This window comes from Calidris pugnax, unplaced genomic scaffold, assembly GCF_001431845.1.
Source record: "Calidris pugnax isolate Ruff unplaced genomic scaffold, ASM143184v1 scaffold24, whole genome shotgun sequence".
In the NCBI taxonomy this organism is placed as follows: domain Eukaryota; kingdom Metazoa; phylum Chordata; class Aves; order Charadriiformes; family Scolopacidae; genus Calidris; species Calidris pugnax.
In genome coordinates, this window is record NW_015090922.1 from 21123815 (window position 1) to 21142292 (window position 18478).

Here is an 18478-nt window from a genome sequence, read left to right on the forward strand (position 1 = left end):
TCTCAGGAAAGGCTCAACAAAATATGCCCTGATGTTTTTAGTGTACGCTATCTGTGCAGTCATGCTGTATCTACATATATATCTATATATACTGAAGCACCGGTCTTCATAAGCATCAGCAGAGAAGCCTGCAATCCTGGGAAATGATCAAGGAATACTACCTAGCTACACTCGGCTAGAGTTCCGTTTTCTCAAACCTCTGCACCAGCAGTTTTTCAGTTTCATTTTGGTAGGATGGTATGGAAGGAGTCCTTCCTACTTTCACTGCACAAAATGAGTTTGTGATTTGGTCTGCATCTGCCAAAGAGGAGAAATGGAGGTGCAGTGGCTGGCTGGGATGTAGCATGCATCACATTCCAGGTCAAAGCAATTACGACAAGACGGACTCTGGCAGGGATTCCTCATCGGTTGCAAGCCCAGGCAGTGGCCCACAGCAGCACCTAGATGAGATGGGCTAGTCCAGGCCTTGGAAACGCAGGTGTGCAGGCTGGGGCCAGGACTTGGCTACAGCATTAGATTCTCCGACTGATGAAGTGTCTTGGATGTAGCAGCACACCCAGAAGAAAAAAAAAAACTCAGAAGAGAAAGCCACAAATTGGCCTAAAATTGCAAGATACTTTGACATTTTCTAGTGAGTAATTTGTGAGTGATGCTACAGCATTCCTTTTACATACTCAAGGAAAATGGTCCAGTGGAGGCCACCATCCCCTGCCTCGCTGGTGGTAGTAGGCAGAAGCCCTTCCATCAGGAAATGACAATGCAAGTTGGATTCCCACATACACAGCAGCACAGCCAAGTTTTCTGCTCTGTGTTTTGACCAGCCAGGATGACACTGTGCGGGAGGATTACTACCTGTAAGCAGCAGGGAAGCTCACAAGCAAATACTTGGCACCCAGCCCTCCTCCAGCTCCAACTTACTGTTGTTCTCCTGCTGCTCTAAGGACTGCATGCAGGTTCACCACGCCACAGTCCTGAGTTCCTCCTGCCATCTCCCACTGTCCCCTTGGCTACTGGGGGTACTGCAGTCAGCGCCCAGCGACAAGCACCTTGCTGTGCCATAGAGTGCATAGGTCTCCCTCTTGCACCTTCCCCTATAGCTACAACTTACAGATTTTTATCACCCTGAGTACAAAGTCTCTCTGAGCTCTGAGACAGTCAATAGTGAGAGCTAATGCCCTGACCTGACCTTCTTAAGTGCCTTACTCCTTGTATCCTAACCCACTGTCACCCCTGTATTAAATAGCGATGGGTCATGCTGTGAACAGTAGCATACAGTGATATCCTCTGGAGAATACAAGCACTGGGAATCAGAAGGGATGCATGGGGGGTATGCCCTGTGTACGCCCAAGCCTCAGAAAAAAAGTAAGGATAATCTCTTAGGGCTTGAAAGAATCTGATGTCATTGTTATTTACAGCAGAAACACTTGGCAGTCCTCCTGAGCGTCTTTCAAATTACAACAGCGCCTACCCTGACCATAGCAAATACTTGCCATTGCATGTAACTGACACTGAGGGCAGTGAAACAACATGCTTTGTCACACTAACTTGCAGAATAAAGGGGGAAAATCTTTTTCTTTTGATACAAAGGTCTTCTCAGCAGATGTGGAGATATGCCTCCTGTCATCCGAAGAAAGCAAGTCTCATCTATGCATAGATCTGGATTGTCTCCTGTAAACCTGTCATTTACAAATACTTCTTTTGAGGAAAGTCATGATGTTATCCTTCCTAAAGTGAAGTGAAATAAATGCCAGTGCTTGACTCATGTTAGCCTGCAAAAAATAATTGTGACGCTTTTTTTAAAGTCAATACCAGGTGCAGGCAGTCTCCCTTTTCATAAGGCAGAGATAAGCTCAGCATATATCTCCATTAGGGATGTCTTGCACATTCCTGAAATCCCAACTCTGGCAGTTGTACCAGCCAGCACCCCTGCTGCAGCTCAGAGCTGGCAAGAACAGTAATCTCCACTGCTGCGATTCGTTCCGTATCTTTCATCTCAGCCACACCTGGGATACAATGAAAGAGTTATGTCTAGCCCATACTTATATCCTCTTTCATCACTGTGAGGATGCCCTGTGAGGATATATAGCTCTCCCGGCAACGCTGAGCGTGCTGCTATACCTCCAGCTGCTGCTGCAACGGAAGAGCTTCCATAGGCTGTGACACCAGCAGAACACCACCCACACTGCTGTGCTGTGTGGTCGCAGAAGACATTTGTCCCCATTTCCCCTGGACTCCCCACAGTGCTGGCCCCAGAAGCAGATGGCACAGCCACAGAGAGCAACTCCAACACCCACAGCCGACAACACGTACGTCCCACACCAGTGCTCCACCGAAGCACGGCCATGCACAGGCTGCTGCATGCCCCACAGCAGCAGCTCCCTCGGCCAATGGTGTGGGATGGACCCAACAGGGCACCGTGTAACCTGTCACCAACAGCGTGTGCGTACACCCGACGGCACGTGTGGCAGCACCACACATCCCACACGCTGAATATGCACACCCAACTGCCTCTGCACGCTGATCGCTCAAGTGGCCAGGAACCAGGGACCAGAATCAAGTGGATATCAGTGCTCGGAGAATTAATTTATTTTAAACATAAGCCTTTTAAAGTTTAACTACAGCACCAGAGTAGTGCTGCTAGAATATGGCAGTTTGTAAACGTTTTTCTTTTGAAAGAACCGTAATTGTCTACAATATAATGGGAGAATGAGGGGGTATGATTTTTAATACATGCCATCTTTACGTAACGTATCACAAGCCCTTCACTTTGCCTGACAGGGTCTCAAATGGGCTAAAAAATATACAGTTTCTAGACTGATTGCAATTCTATCTGCACTACTCTGGCATGAGGGCTCTGACCAAGCAAAGGGAGACTGTTGCAGTGAAACAAAATGGCAAGGGATTACAGGGGTTTGCTGCAGCTGCTTGTTTTTTAAGGAGCTGTCATGAAAGTATCACTTACAGTGCTAAATCACTTTCTTTACATATTGTGCATGAATACGAACCTCCAATTTTCTTTTTGTTTGCCTAAGAGAAATATTCTGCATTTGTACAGCATTTCAGCTGACAAATTTAAGACATTTACATTTATCATCAAGGGGGAATAAGACTTATTTCTATAACCATTTGAGGCAGGCTAAGCAAAAGGAGAAAGCTGGGAAACAGGAACAAAAAGGATACAGGCTGTTCACGGATCAGTTTCAGAATTCATGTCTAATTTTCAACCTGACCATCAGCAATAACGGTCCAGAACCTCCTGTGACTTCACACAAGCAATACAATAATCCTTACCACTTTAAGACAGAGCTTGTAAGCGTTTGAAAGTTAAGGTTGTGTACAGCCCCAGGCTGGAGTCAAGGAAGTCCCTCCCAATCTTACCTTCATGAGGCTTTCACATACTACCCACAGATGTGTAACATTCAACAGTAAGGATGCCACATTTCCAAAAAGTTGGGGAGTCTGTGTTTTCTTAAAGATGGACATTTACAATTAAAGACCATTTATAAAAATATCTCCTGAGACCTGTCAGGTAGCACGTAATGCAAACCTCAAAAGCCGTGTGGGCCTGAGGTAGGTTTTAGGACCTCCAGCCCCTTCCCGTGCCGGTAGCTTTTACCCCTGCCCTGGGCACCTGTGAGCTGTGCACAAGGAGCTCTGGCCACCTTCTGCAGGATACCTCGCAGGATGTGCAGGAGCTCTTCTCAGCTTCTGACCCCCCACCTCACCCATACCCCCACGGACAGACCCCAGGGCAGGATTTGGCCAGGGCAGAGCAGCAGTGTAACCAGCACCCCCGTCTGCATGGCCACCTCCCACCTGGGGGAGAAACGCTCAGCTCCTTCCACCACAGGCTCTTGTCAGACCTCTGTTACCCAAAAGACCACATCCCTTCCACAACCTTTAGCCTGCCAGAGCTTCTTGCCAATAGCAACGAAGCGGTATCTGTTCACACAAAATAAAGGTACTTCTAAATGGCAAAAAAAAAAATAAAAAAACAACCCCACAGATCTCAGAATAATTAGTATGTAGACACGGAAATTCTTAATAACATGTTAACTATTGTTGGAAAGATAATTTGTGGGAGTTCTTGAGCTCCCTGTCAGCACTGCGTATCTGCTGGTTGGCATTGTTTAAAAGACAAAAAAGTTTAAAGCCTTTCTGCACACCAGCCAATTTTTTATTCAGTAAGTCAGCTAGAAGTAGAGTAGAGCCAAACTGAAAAACTTCTGCTGTTTTATGCACCATGGAAACGAGAAACCTGTCAATCTGCAATTACCTATTCTACATCCATCTGAGATCAACTTTTACTGCAGGAGTATAGCCAAGAGGATTGGATCTACAGCCCATGTTTGTCCATGGGAGACGCACAAAATTTATTTTTTGTTTCACTCTCAAATAAATACAGATATTAAAACATAACTCAGATTGATGTCAAGGTGCATGTTAAACTGCATTACAGTCTAATAAAGGCTATAGACTCTTCTCATGTAATTTCTCACAGTAATGTCAACAAGGGGATATAAAAATATTCAGTTTCATCTGTAAATTCCACTGTGATAAAACTGCACACTGATTTCCTAAGTGATCTCATATATTCAGATTTTCTTCTAGAGCTGAAATATTGCTTGCTTGAGCCCTATGAAAGCTACTTATTTTTAACAACTCATACTAATTTAGCATTTTTTTCCATAAATTAAACACTGCCACTTTTTAAATTAGAGATAATTTGTCTGATGGACTCCTTTAGCCTGAAGGTTTATTGTGAGTATTTAATCCATAGCTTTTGTACCTTTCAAATGCTGATGCCTATTTGTGAAACTCTCAAAAATGCATTTTAAAATCCTCAATATAGCAAGACCCTTAAATGTACTCATGTGCTTAAGCATCATGTGCATCATATTATCCCATTCAGAGGGATTCCCCAAAGCTGTACACAGCTTAAGTGCTTTTCTGAGTCAGGTTTGAAACTCTCATGTTAATTAAGCGTGCTCTGGGCAGAATTAATGGTTACAACTGCTCACAGCGCTTGTGGCAGTGAGCAGTTGTAACCAGGCTCTCTAAGCTTGGACTCACAACTTTATTAACACAGAATGAGCAGTGATAGCACATTTTCAGTATATCAACACAGAATCCAGGCAGAGCCAGGTGACACAGAGAGGAAAGGTCTAGATCCTACCTCCAGAGGCGGGAGGATTCGGCGGGGCAGGTGGAGTAGGGGCAACTCTTGCTTCTTTGCAAGGTAATAGCTGAATGGGTATGTAGCTGCTTCTTACCAAATGTAAACTCCAGTAAATCTTTCATTTCACCAGCATGCCAGGTGCCAAACTGGGGCAGTTAAAGAGCAGATATATGTGTATGATTGAACGCACTACTACTGTATTTACATAAGGCACTGAAATCGGGGTGAAAACTCTTTCCCATCTCCACTAACAACCTCCACATGACCATTTCATAAGTGGGGAAGAGGATCTGTGAGGCCTGATTACGTACTGCACCTGTGACTCAAATTACACAGAACAACTACTAATCATCTACCAGAGAAAACCATCATCACAGAACAGTTATTCTCCATCTTCGTAGGTCTTCGCATCAGAATCAGGTATCTTTCTGGAGGACATCTGTTATCCAGAACTAGTTACTCGGTTTCATATGGGTGTAAGTGGGTGAAACAGGAGCTCAGACTATTTAATATACTTCCTTTTGAATTAAAATTCATGACTTATTAATTGCATTTTAAATATGCGTTAACTAGCACAAAGAATATGGTCTCAGAAAAACTCTAATACTGATCAATTATATAACATTACCATAATGATATAGGAACACTGAGCGTTCTCTCCTTTATGTGCTTTCATGTGATTTCTCAAATCCCAGCTGGAGAAAAATATGTCTTGTCTTCTGTCTAGTTCTACTTCAGGCAGTACCGGTCTGACATTTTGCTTTCAGGTTCTAGGAACATCAGTATTGAGATCAGAGATATTAAAACTTAGAAAATCTGACATGTTGTGTCAAATTACAAAGAAACTATCTGAGAGCAAATGGAAGAACAGACAGACTGGATTAAGTAGCAGAAAAAGGGAAAGAAACAGAATGATAGAAGATACACACAAATATACAGAAGAGAAAGATTAAGAAAACAGTCTAGTGTAATCAGATGGATACAAAGAAGAAACATTAAATAATGTGAAAAGTACAAATGCGGGGATATAAATTCATACATGAAACATAGCTACAGACAGTCTGGACATGATCCCATTAACACTTCTATAAGATTTTATTCACAAGAATTGCATGTTAGAGGGTAATACTCATGCGAGTAACATGATGTAGAAGAGCTTGCAGGATTTGGCATTTCACCATTTTTCCTTGTGTACATTGTGTACATCTGTAAAACATTTTAGCAGGCATTTTAACTTTGAAGAAGACAAAACTTGAAAATAATAGGACCTAAGGGAAACCTTTAACATGAAAGCCGGTGGAACTGCAGTTCTACAAAGAACCGAGAGGAATACCCTAAAGACTAATTATTTGACAATACAACTAATGTTATTGTTCTGTTTGAAGCAGAAGTTGCTATTTGCATAGATGTGAAATGCTTGTCAGAAGAAACATGATTGATGTGCGAATCTGGAATCGAGGAATCCTAATTAACCCTTTAATTGCTATGTACAAGAAGTCTAATAGCAACTCTGAAATGGGTGTGACTACTTCTTACTGGATTGCTTCTGCAGTTTAACGAGACACTGACTGTTAGCTTACCTCAACCCTGTTTATAATAATGAGACACCTTTATAGGCCAATAAGCAACTGGTTTGCCTAATAACAGACTGTGATTCTCATTAGTGACAGAAGGTAAATCAGATACCTCGTCCGTGTGATACACGTTTGACCTCATTCTACAGATAGGAAACCAAAACCCAGTATGTCACTTTCCATGATCCATCAGGAAGTCTGGCAGGGCCAGGAATGGAGCTTATGGGACAAGATTGTTTAGGATGACGGCACAATTTTCTAAAAGATGACATCTGATTCTCTACTGGGAATAATGTTTTACATGATGCTAAAAAAAATGAAATGTGAAAAAAAAACCAAGAGAATCTGTCTTCAGTAATACAGTACTTAAATTTCTAACAAAGCATTGTCACTTTGAAACTACAAAAACAGCATCAAAAGCCATTAACCAAGCAACCAAAACCCATGACCTTCCTTCCCCAAGAGTTTCTGACTATTGAGATTGAGAAAATGGTGCAGAATCTCAAAATTGTACATATGGGTGCCCAAAATACATGGAGCCAGAATTTCCCAATATTACTGTTATCCTGCCAGAACACCAGATTCCCTCTTCTCAGATGAGCCTCAGCTTCATTTGCAAGACTGGAAAGATGCAAAAAATATGCTTTCAAAAGACTAAGCAAAAATGAAAAATAATATAAAGGAAGTAATACTTTTAGAACAGCCCTCATTGAAGCTACATCAGTCTTACTTCTAAATTTCTGCATGATAACTATACTACAAAGTGCATGCTGGAAATACTTTTACCAAAATCACTTACTCAGCACCATCCACAGCAACTATTTATACAGGAGTTTTCTATGGAATATATTAGTGTTTCCCTAAATAATATGAAATAATCCATTATTTTGATTATTGCAAATACAGTGTTCAGAATTTTTGAACTATTGCAACACACACAATTTTACTTATGGAATTGTTGAACTGATACTCGATGCAGGAGGAATTACCTTTAGCCTGTAAAATATAATTTTTGGCAACGCTCCCTAAAGTAGAACATGCTTGCCTCTAAAAATAAGCTATGGCGCTATCAGCAGCAGAGATTACTTTTTCCTGGCAGAGAGAGCCCGATGCATCCAGAAATGACTGCAAGGGGTGATGGCCAACTGGCTCCAGCAGCCAGTCTAGCCACCTTGGCTGCCCTGCAAGCCACCCCACGCTGTGACCAGGCCGTTGGCCCCGCTGCCATCAACTCTGGCTGCACCCTGAGCAGCCATAAGGCTGCCAGCGCCCGTGGTCTGCGGGTGGCATTGGCCGCGGGTGGCACTGGTCACGGGTGGCATTGGTCATGGGTGGCACTGGTCACGGGTGGCATGGCCGCGGGCAGCTGGTGGAACGTCCAGTGACCGAGCGCTGGGGAGAAGCCCTGGGCCCTAGGGCAGGCCTGAGGCAGGGGCAGTGGTGTGGCCATCGTGAATGAGACGGAGGCGGGGGGAGGCGAAGGTGTTTTTATATAAATATGTGCGTTTGCATGCATTCATGTAGATACATATGTGCACAGACACATATATATGTCACATATATATGCCGTCCTGGCACCAGCCCCAGGAAGGGCAGACCCCGCCGTCTCTCCCGCCGCCGGAGGCTGCGGTGGGTCAGGCCCCGCTCGGCCACCTCCCAGCGGCGGCTCATCCCCCCCCACCAGCCCTCCCGCACACTCCTTGGGGCGGGCGGGCCCGGCCCCGGCCCGGCCTTACCCTCGCCGCTCCCCTCCTTCTCCGCCATGGCAGCAGCCCCGCGCCGTCGCCATGGCAACGCGGCCCTGGCCGGGCCCGGCCGCGCCTCACCTCCCGCCGCTGCCGCAGCCAGCGGCCTGGTCCCGGCTGGCAGACGCAGCCACCTTCCCTCCGCCCTGGAAAGCTCGTCGCTTGCGGCATCCTGAGAAGGAAAGCCAGTGAAAGACGATGGGAGTCGTTTGGTGGAGGCTCGGCGTGTCAGCCTTTGGCACCGCAGCAAGCAGGAGGCCACAGCCGCAGCCCACCCCTCAAAACATGGATCAAACCCAAAATGTGGGCCCCTGATCCCCTGGCCACCCCACGCTGGGGGGTAGGATGTTATTCCCACTTGTGCTAAAGTGATGGAAAATGTGATGAAACCCCAAGTCGGGCCTGCAAAGGGGGACTAGTGCTGCAGCCAGGCTCCGAGTGAGCTCCTTCACATTACTCCATTTCTCTTAAAAATAGAGTTTTTCCAGCAATTGCAGAGATTTCCATGTATCTGAGCTTTAGAAAGTGAAAGAACATTTTATTCTAAATGCCATCGCGCTGAAAGAGCTAAAATATTCTTTCTTAGCGATATTAAACGGTGCAGTTTAAATTTAGCCATGTGTTTTAGCAGACACGCTTGAGATGCCTGGTTCTTCTGACTCTAAAACAACTGTGAAAGTAGAGAAAATATAAATATTAATATTCCGGCAAGATGCAACCATGTATTCATAGAAAATAAATATTTATGAAATTCCTAGAACTAAAACCTTGTCCTCGCTATAGCAGGTGCTTGTTTGTCAGATGTTAAATTTTTGCAAAGCCCCTGTGGATGACTCCTCACAGGCTCATTCCCACCTCTCAAAGTTACAATGGGCTCTATTCATGGAGGCCTAAAATTTAAAAAAAACACATTGAATGCAAATAGGGCTGCTTTGCTTTAAAAGAATCACTTTTTTTAATAACATTTTAACGTTTGCTGTTTGCCTTTCAGACACTTATTTCTGCATTTTCATCGAACATGGCTGAGTAAAGAGGGTATAATAGATGCCCAAGAGAATACATACATCTTTACTCTGTTGGGAAAACAGCTGATGATGCTCTCTAACAAAGCTGATTCCTCTGAGGTGTTATCTACAGATTTGAGCCATTTATTCAAGTAACTAAATATTTCAAATAACATGTTTGACTGCAGGAGTAGCACTCAAATTGATAAGAGAAGCTTTGGTGAGACCAGCATGGCAGATGAAGTTAGAGGATGCAGCAGCAGCAGCAGGAAAGGCCCTTATCTTTCAGTCTTACAGGGGTGCCATTTCTTATTCCCTTAGGGCCTCCACACACAAAACCATTGGCTTTCCTGGTGTAGATCTATAGGGTTGGATCACATGAAGCGCAAAATACATTGTTTTGGCAAGGACAGAGCTTTCTTATCTCTTCCATCTCCTACCCCAAAAGTGGAATTTTATGTTCTTGAACATTATGCCCAGCATTAGGTTTCTTACATCATTTTCCAGATCACCTGATTCATCATAGGACATTTATAGCTCTTCTACAAATGCTACGCCAATTCAGAGTGCTTACACCAGCTTCCGAATAAAAACTTAAAAAAATCCTGTTCTAGTCATTTGGATATTCATGCCAAATCCATTCCCAAAATATGAACAACATTCAGCTTTAAAATAGATACAAATATTGCCTATTGTGTGAATTTTACAGTATCCTGTGAATTGAAGTGAGTCGCTGCAAATGTGACATGACAGGACAGTAACTCCACTGAGGCTGCTACCTTTAACATCTTCCCAGCAATTTCAACAGGGCTTTCCTCACCACTCTCTCCTGGCACACACTTGTCTTTGTTTCCTCCAAGAGGGATGGCAATGAAGGCAGTGCGTAAAAGCCAATCAAGAACAGGGAAATCATGAAGTACGCAACAGCTATGACAGGCTGCGTATGCCACAATGTCCAAGGCCCATTGTAGCAGCTGACCCTGGCCCTCACAAGCTGCTACCATAGCTCCTCGGGGAGAGCATTATTCTGAGTATATAAAAATATGGGTAAAATCCTGGATGTTCGTACTTGTTCAGTTTGCTACCTTTAGCCTACTTGCAGAATCTTTTGTGACTTACGGCTGGTATCGATTTCAGCAAACAGTGTTTTACACTGTCCTGCCCGTGTTGTTGAGGTTCCACTCAGGACAATTACTGTAAATCAAAGTGCTTCATTTGCATCATCTGCTCCAGCCTGGAGTTTCCTTTTGCTTTCAATAGTTTGCAGCCAAGTGTCAGCACCTGTTTCCCCTTTTTTCCCCAATTCCTGACACACAAGGATTTGGTGTCTTGCCTGTCTCCAGGATCAAAACAAGATATGGAATGAGAAGGCACTTGAAAACGAGAACTCACTGCTTTAAAATTTCCTGGCAATGTATCTTGAAAAATCTATGTAGGAAAGAAATGTTAACAATTATAATGCAGATCAAATATTGGACCTGAACCACGACTGTTTCCCTTCTAACTTAATGCACAGACATCTCAAACCAAGGCTATGAGTGGGCTGAAACAACTAATCGCATTTTGGCACAGACAAGTACAAAAGGAAACCCAGAACTACTAATTCAACAGCTTGAAATATCAGCTGCTGCATGCAAGATCTTTAAAGAGCTCATCTGAAGAGAACATACCCTTTTAAACTTGTAATTTTTCATTTTAAAAATGTCAGAAAATATCTCAGGGAAATATGGAAGAAACCAGACTTGTTGATACAAAGCCTGAATCCACTGAAGTCTAATAGACGTAAGGTACCCTGGCCTCTGCACCCGATTTCATCACATACGTTCCTCTCAGCTATCAGGGTCCTATCACACATTCTGTATATTTTCCATGCACATGTTCAGAAATTTTGTTCAGCAATAAAAAACAGCTCTGAGATGGGAGATGTGATGTTAAAGATAAAGCAGTTCAAGGAGGTATAACAAAGTCCTACAAAGCAGTGTTCCCCCATGGCTTTGGGGTTGCAGCGTTTGGACGCATCTTTACCCTGAACACTTGCTGAAGACCTTTACTATAGAATTCCCTCCATGGGGCTTTGGGAGGGCACAAAGAAGCTAATTCATTTGCCCTTCACAGAGAAAGTAAATGAATAGCTACGATTCCATGACGGGAGTCTGCCAACAGCTCCTCTGTAGCTAAACGGGTGCAGCCCTACCACTCGGGAGGTGTTTCCATGTCGCAGTACCCTTTTTCACAAATATAACGTGAATGACCCAAGTGCATTTGGCATCTTCATTTCACTCTTCTTCTGGGATCAGCAGCTGATCTGAGTGACTCAGAAACAGCTTCTTCAAAACAGAGTATTATCTAAACATTATCTGTTCACCCAAATGATACACAGCAACCAGGTAAAAATGAGAAGACGACTCCATCATTCCTTGCCTATGCTTTATCTTTTCCTTCAGATTTGGTGTAAATTGCACTGAGAGCAGCTACCTCATTCCTTGATGTGTGGGAGGGAAGACAGCTTCTCTTCTGGCTTGTTCTCTTTGTTACTGCAGGCTTTGATCCTATGCTTGGACCAGATGTAGGGAAGCCTGATAAAATGGGTAGAGACAGACAAATAGGCATGGCCACCATTACTTGCTTTACCATTGACCTCTTTCAGGCTGCTGGTATTTTCATATTAACCTTATCTGTCATCATTTTGTTTTCTTTTTGAAAAATAAGTCTTCCTGCTCTGACCTACAGAACAGAAGAAAGCACATAAATTGGCAAGACAGTTCCTTTATTTTTCATACAGGTAGTAAATCTAGAAACCCAAAATCTGATCTCTTAAATTAAATGTCAGGGTATGTTTCTTTGAGACAGGTGGAGCCCACCAATGCTGAAAGGGGAGGATCCAGCTCTTTCTTCAGCCTTGTCCTTGCTTCTCTACTGCTGGCTGCACATCCTCCTTCTACCTTGTCTGGCTCTGCCATTCATCAAGAGCAAATATGAGTCACTGAAGTAGTAAAAAAACAAACCATCAAAAAATGAATAGTTTTCTACCACATTAAAAAATTTGGTACAGGATCTGACAAGCATCTGAATCAGCAGAGCCAGGAAGTTGGACCGTGCAATTAGAAGTGAGGGAGAAATAGGGAGGAAGGCAGGAAGGGTGAGATACTCTTTTAGAGGGAGAAGGCTCAGTGGCTGGCTGAGTCTGTAAGTAAAACTCGGAAGGAAGGAAGGAAGGAAGAGGAAAAAATAGGTTTGAAGGCTGATTATAAGGGCAGCATCTCAAATCCTTCTCGATTCACGGGATGGCTTTGGAGCTGTCCTGGCAAGTATCTCTTGTTGCTCATATACAGCTACTATCCTATGGATCTCTAGCTGCTCCTGTCCAGCTCCAACAAATCTGCATTTGAGGAAAAGTGACTGAACATCCATTAAAAATGAGTTTCTATGAAAAAGGAAGCATTTCTTTTCCTCAGCAGTATTCCTCAATGTCAAGGAGTTACTGGCAGTGCTCTGCCTCTGGGACTATGCCTGAAGAGCTGCAGCAGAAAAAAGCTCTCGCTCTTATATGTAAGTGCTAGGATGCTGTTCCCCATCCCACCCAGGCACAGAAATGGCCCTAGAGATCCACATATTTTAACCCTCAGACTTTATTACCATTAATTATATCTAGAAATGAAGCCAGGATCCCCGAGAACACGGTGGCAAGAACAAAACACAATCATCCATCTGCCTAGCAACACGGGTTGCCATGAATACTTCTCCCCGTGCTCTACAGGCAGCAGGGGCTCGCCACTGAACACCAAGCCAAGTTGAGGGGCCCCATACTGGTAAAGAAAGCCTGCTTACTTGAATGAAGACCTTGGTTTTCACATCCAAGACACCTGCGTTCCTCTGGAGCCTAGAAGGTGTGAGCCAGCAGCCTGAAATTCAGGAAAGAGGGACTTCTGGAGCAACAAGACATGGTCGATGGAACTGCTCTTGCAAGAGACAAAAGCAGTGGTGTTGGCAACAGGAATGCAAACTCCATTCTTACCTTCTCTGTTTTTTTTTAAAAAGTCCTTTGCAAATGTTTCAATACCATGCCAAATATTCCCGAGGTAACATACTATCAAATCACTGAATTTATGTACTTAGGAAGAAAAGAAAAACCTATGAGTGGTACTGAATACACGGAAATAGTCCTTAATGCCTCTAGATCAGGGAGTCCTGGAATCACAGACCATTTGTAGGAGGCTGAGAGAGAGAGTATTCAAGATATCCATTTGCCTGGTTCTCCACTGAGTAGCTGCTGTAGGCCTCAGTAGAAGAAAAGCTACTCAAAGAGATGGACCTTTGATAGGACCCAGAAGGCTCATTTTGGTGTTCCTAAAAATTGAAAGACTTTTGGATCCTTGTTTAATATTTAAGGAAGGCTTTCTAATAGTATAATGATCTAGAAGCGGTGTAAAAATAGAGATATATGAGAAAAAGACAAAATCATAGGTTTCTGACTGACATTTGGACAATCACAATTGAATGGGAATGTTGAACACTGGAATTGTGTTTATGTTACCAGTATTGTGAAGCTAGCCTTTGAAAAAAAGCTCTTATTTCGTTGTTTGTTATATGATAACATGCAGTTTAAGGGTGTGATTTACAAAGCTGTCAGCCATGACACAGGAGCAGTTAGCTTTGGGATGAGAGGAGGAACTAAGGTTACACATCTGAATGATCATATATGGCATTTAATCAGTTTACATGAGGCATGATACAGTACATTTTAAAACTCAGGAAAATCTTTCCAGTGCATGAGTAACAGAACTACTCCCTTTTAGATTCTCTATCAAGATTTTTTGGGCATGAAGATGTTGCTGTACTCACCAGGTTAGCAGTAATCAAAATCAAAATGAACCTGGGTATAAGAAACTCCACCAATTTAAGCACTTAAGATTTTTCTTTTTTTCTTCAGCATGCAAGTTTTCATTTATTAAAATAAATTCTAGACCATCTGTTTGTGAAGATAATATTTGGAGAATTTATGTAGCATTATCCTTTTAAATCTACAGTAGGAGAGTAAGGGAGAAAATAATATTCTATAGCAAGTCCCATTAACTTAATGTGTTCAGGATTTCACTTTATAAGTCTGACCCCACTACCTGCTCATGTTAACTTCAGAACTGCAGTGGGAATAAGGTTAAGGTCTGCAGGACTATAAATTTGATTTTAATTTGATTCACAATTTATTCATCTCCACTGACATAAATGGCACAGGATTAAGATTAATGTTATAGCATAAGCATCACCTCAATTCTCATTCATCTCAGTGTGTTTTTATTCAAATGGCTAACTGCATGGCCAGCTTGTTTTTCCAGGTTCATGACATTTTCTTATTACTTAAATATAAGCTTTAACTTTCGCAGAGATTAATTAATTTCCATATTTAAATAATGTTACCTCTGATCTAACTTGAGATACTGTATAAAGTATGTTTTGTCAAGTTTCCTATATAGACTTACTATTGTAAAATGAAAGTTGCTTTGAAATAAAAATATACTTTGTTACTTTAAGAGAGGGGGAAAAAGGAACAGGGCTGAGACACGTCCTAGGAATATTTCCTCTACCTTTAGAATAAGAAAGAAATTGAACTCCTGTTTGATTCCCTTGTGAGGGATAGGGGACTTTGATGCACTGTGGCCAGAAGATAGATAACTGTATTAATAAAAATCTAATCTGTGCTCAGAGACTGTGCATGTTGGCTATGAATGTAAAATATTCATACCACAATAGACTGTTACACTGTCAAAAGCTGCAGTTCAGCCAATTCTACCAAGAACAGTTGTCATTTTGCTATATTCTTCATTCTAGGGAACAGGAAAAATAAGCCATCAAAACTGCTCCTCCACTTGTAAATTTTGCCAGTGTAACTATTTAGATATATCATAAACTTAGTAATAAGAAGCGTTTGTCTACTGAGCCATTTGGACACAGTAACTCAAATTAAGAGAGATGCAAAATACTTTGAATTGGTGAGGTTTTCAGTGCCCTGTGCCAGGGCAAGCAGAGGCATCACCTGCTTTGTATCACCTTCTCTGCCCTGCCCCAGGGCACGGCCATGAAAGGATCCATTTAGGAAATGATTCAGCTACAAAATAATTATTTTTTTTTGTCATTGTGGTTGCCATGTTGTGAGCTGGGCCAGCGCAGCAGAAGGGACAGCATACGAACAACTGACTGGGGCTAAGGAAACACAGACCTGCCACCAAGCAGCAGCCTGAGACTTTCAGCACAAGGCCTCCATCAGTGGGTGGAAGGGGCTTTTGGTCCATCACTGGCTTGCCTTCTCCCAGCTCACATGCCTGCCATCCTCAACTAGCTTCCAGTCACACTCTGTTCATGTGGAAGCCCAAGGAAGCAAAGGCAGGGCTTGAGAGAGAAGCATCATCATTTATTAGACTAGATGGCAGAGCTGGGAGGGAAAAAAAAAAAAAAAAGAGAGAGCCTGGTTTTAGACATATGATCCCTTTTTCACCTCTGAAATAGAAGTCACGTCCCTTCCACAGAGTACAGTGGCCATCATTTTCAAACAAATTTAGCTTTCTTATGTTACATCATTTGGACTATTGGAGTGGAATGGCTGGTTGGTACCTGCAAGGAAAAGGTAAGTGTTTGCAAAGGAAGACATGATAAGGGCATTAGCCTTTTGGGACAGAAGGACAAGCAGTTATCACATGCAGAGCCCTAAGGAGTGGGCAAAATTGCAATATGCTAAACTGATTCAAATAGATACTGTAGATAGATGCAAATAAAGGAGACTTAACAGGAAGAGGCATAAAATATTCTGAGGCATTAAATATTCTGAAAAAGACATTTAAATTGTCTAAGGGTTGCACTTTCAGAGCTGTATCACTTAAGCATTTATGAAGTTGTGCAATGAACCACACCAGGGAAATGACAAACAACCTGAAAAATGACCTAGGAAAAACAAATAGGCAACGAAGTACTAATGGGATATTTCTCCATGAGATGAGGTCTCATTCGCTGAATAGCCACATAAATACTTGCACAGTATAGTGTAACGAGCGACAACTGCTTAAGTCACAGTTGCTGATGAGACACACTGATCATACACAGATGAGTGTGTAAGATTACCCCAACAGGTAAAGATTTGCAGCATTAGGAAAGCTGTGATCAATTACCTGCTCACTTAAGGAAGTTATGGCTAAATTACACAGGACAGTGATATATACTTAAGTTTTAAATATATGCTTAAGTTTTAAACTGCTAACTGAACTTTACAAAGTAGAAATACAAGCTTAATAGGCCACCTACCCTAGATGGGTAACCTCTTCCCCGTTCTATGTCACTGGCACCATGACTTACCATCAGGAATTGGATAGCTATGAAAATAAACCTAAAAGTGGTATCACTTATAGTGTGAGAAAGTTATTTTCTTATAATTGCTTATTGAAGTATATAACTAAGGCAAAACACATCTTTTATCTTTATGTATGTTTCCATGATACAGCAGTATTTACTGGCGTTGCTGTATACATCATCACCACCTTGACAGCTATAGTTACTGTCAGTTTCGATTAACTCAACCAAACACAGAGCCTGAGAGGAAGGGTAGTTTTTGACTAAACTGAAAGATCTTAAGACCAAACCTTGCTAGAGTGATTTGAGGCAATACTGTTTTCTCTTGGTGACTTTACCTCCCCCTCTGTAACAGAAGAATCAGGTAGTAATAGGTGTGGATGCCCCAGTATGTCTCCTTCCACCTGCTTTCACCTCACCCTTGCTGTTCAACACAGCAGAGCATATTTAATACTTCAAATTGATAAACAAAACTGTGATGCAGGGAGGGATCATACATCCCATTTTGTCCCTTCTCAAGCAGTACAACTGCTGGGACAATAAGATCTTAACCCACTGTAGAACTAAACAGAATCTGACAGTGAAATTATTAATTGTTGTTTCTCTGTTACCAGAACTGAGCTGTGACCCTGGATGAGCCTTTTAACCCCCATTTTTCAAACACTTACACATGTAAGTGATTTTCCATCTGTAGTTATTTAGAGTATTAAGAACAAACCTCCCAAAGTTCAGAAAGCCTTACCTGAAAAGTGATACTGTATCATGTATGTATTGCATGTGAGCTAAGTGTTAGCGTTGTATATTTTAGGATATCTTTAAGATAGTAGAGCATATCTTTAAGATAGTATTTGTACCTCTCTCCCTATCCCCTTTGCAAGTAGTCTGTCTCTTAGGTGCCTTGCGGAGCATCCGAGACAGGTTGAAGATACATGATTGAAGAGAGAACTAAAATTTAGCATTAAAGAGGTGAAGCTGAGGTTAAATTGTAGAAAAAAGAATAAGAATAAGAAAAGAATAAGAAAATGTAGAGCACATAGCAAGAAGGGAGGCGCGTGGGAAGAATGTGGCAGATGGCATACCCAAGTGCTGAGCCTTTTGAAAAGGTTGTCCTTTTGTGTCCTATGTGCCTCTGTAAACATCCAAAGGTGCTCCTGGAAGCAGGCACATCCTTGAACCCTTCCCTTCAGTGGCACCACCACTCTTCCTCTTCCCATAGTGAAATATTTGCATGCTAAAAGTCAGATTTCACAGAGACATAGACGGGCCCATGATCACCAGATCCCAAGACACTAAATGGGCCACTTCATTGATCTCTATCCCTGACACCAGCAAGTTTAACAAGGTCAAACAGCAATTTGGTGCAGTAACGTGTCCTTCCTTCTGACCTATGGTCAAATATATACAGCCTTGGTCTCACCAGCAAGCCTGGATAGCTACAGTAGCCTTTTCATTAAGCAGTTTATCTATGAAACCTTCCAAAATGGTTACCAGAAATCTGCCAGGATGCTCACAAACTGATCTGGTAGCCATGGAGATACACATGATTCTTCTGATCGAAAATTTCAGAAGTCTGAGAATCTCTTGTTCTCCTAAACAACTCTAGCAGCCAACATTTTCAGCATATTTTCAGAAGTCCAGTTT

The 18478-nt window shown here is 42.4% G+C and overlaps 2 protein-coding genes across 2 annotated transcripts in view; one reads left to right on the forward strand and one right to left on the reverse strand.

Moving 5' to 3' along the window:
• EFCAB2 (EF-hand calcium binding domain 2) overlaps nucleotides 1-8542 on the reverse strand; it is a 32735-nt gene extending 24193 nt beyond the window's left edge. Inside the window, exon 1 of the mRNA XM_014950590.1 lies at nucleotides 8490-8542. Coding sequence (XP_014806076.1) covers nucleotides 8490-8517 — 28 coding nt within the window. The 5' untranslated portion in view covers nucleotides 8518-8542. The remainder of the gene's footprint in view (nucleotides 1-8489) is intronic.
• Nucleotides 8543-9516: 974 nt separating this feature from the next.
• HNRNPU (heterogeneous nuclear ribonucleoprotein U (scaffold attachment factor A)) overlaps nucleotides 9517-18478 on the forward strand; it is a 33690-nt gene continuing 24728 nt past the window's right edge. Inside the window, exon 1 of the mRNA XM_014950483.1 lies at nucleotides 9517-9524. Within this exon, the coding sequence (XP_014805969.1) occupies nucleotides 9517-9524 (8 nt within the window). The remainder of the gene's footprint in view (nucleotides 9525-18478) is intronic.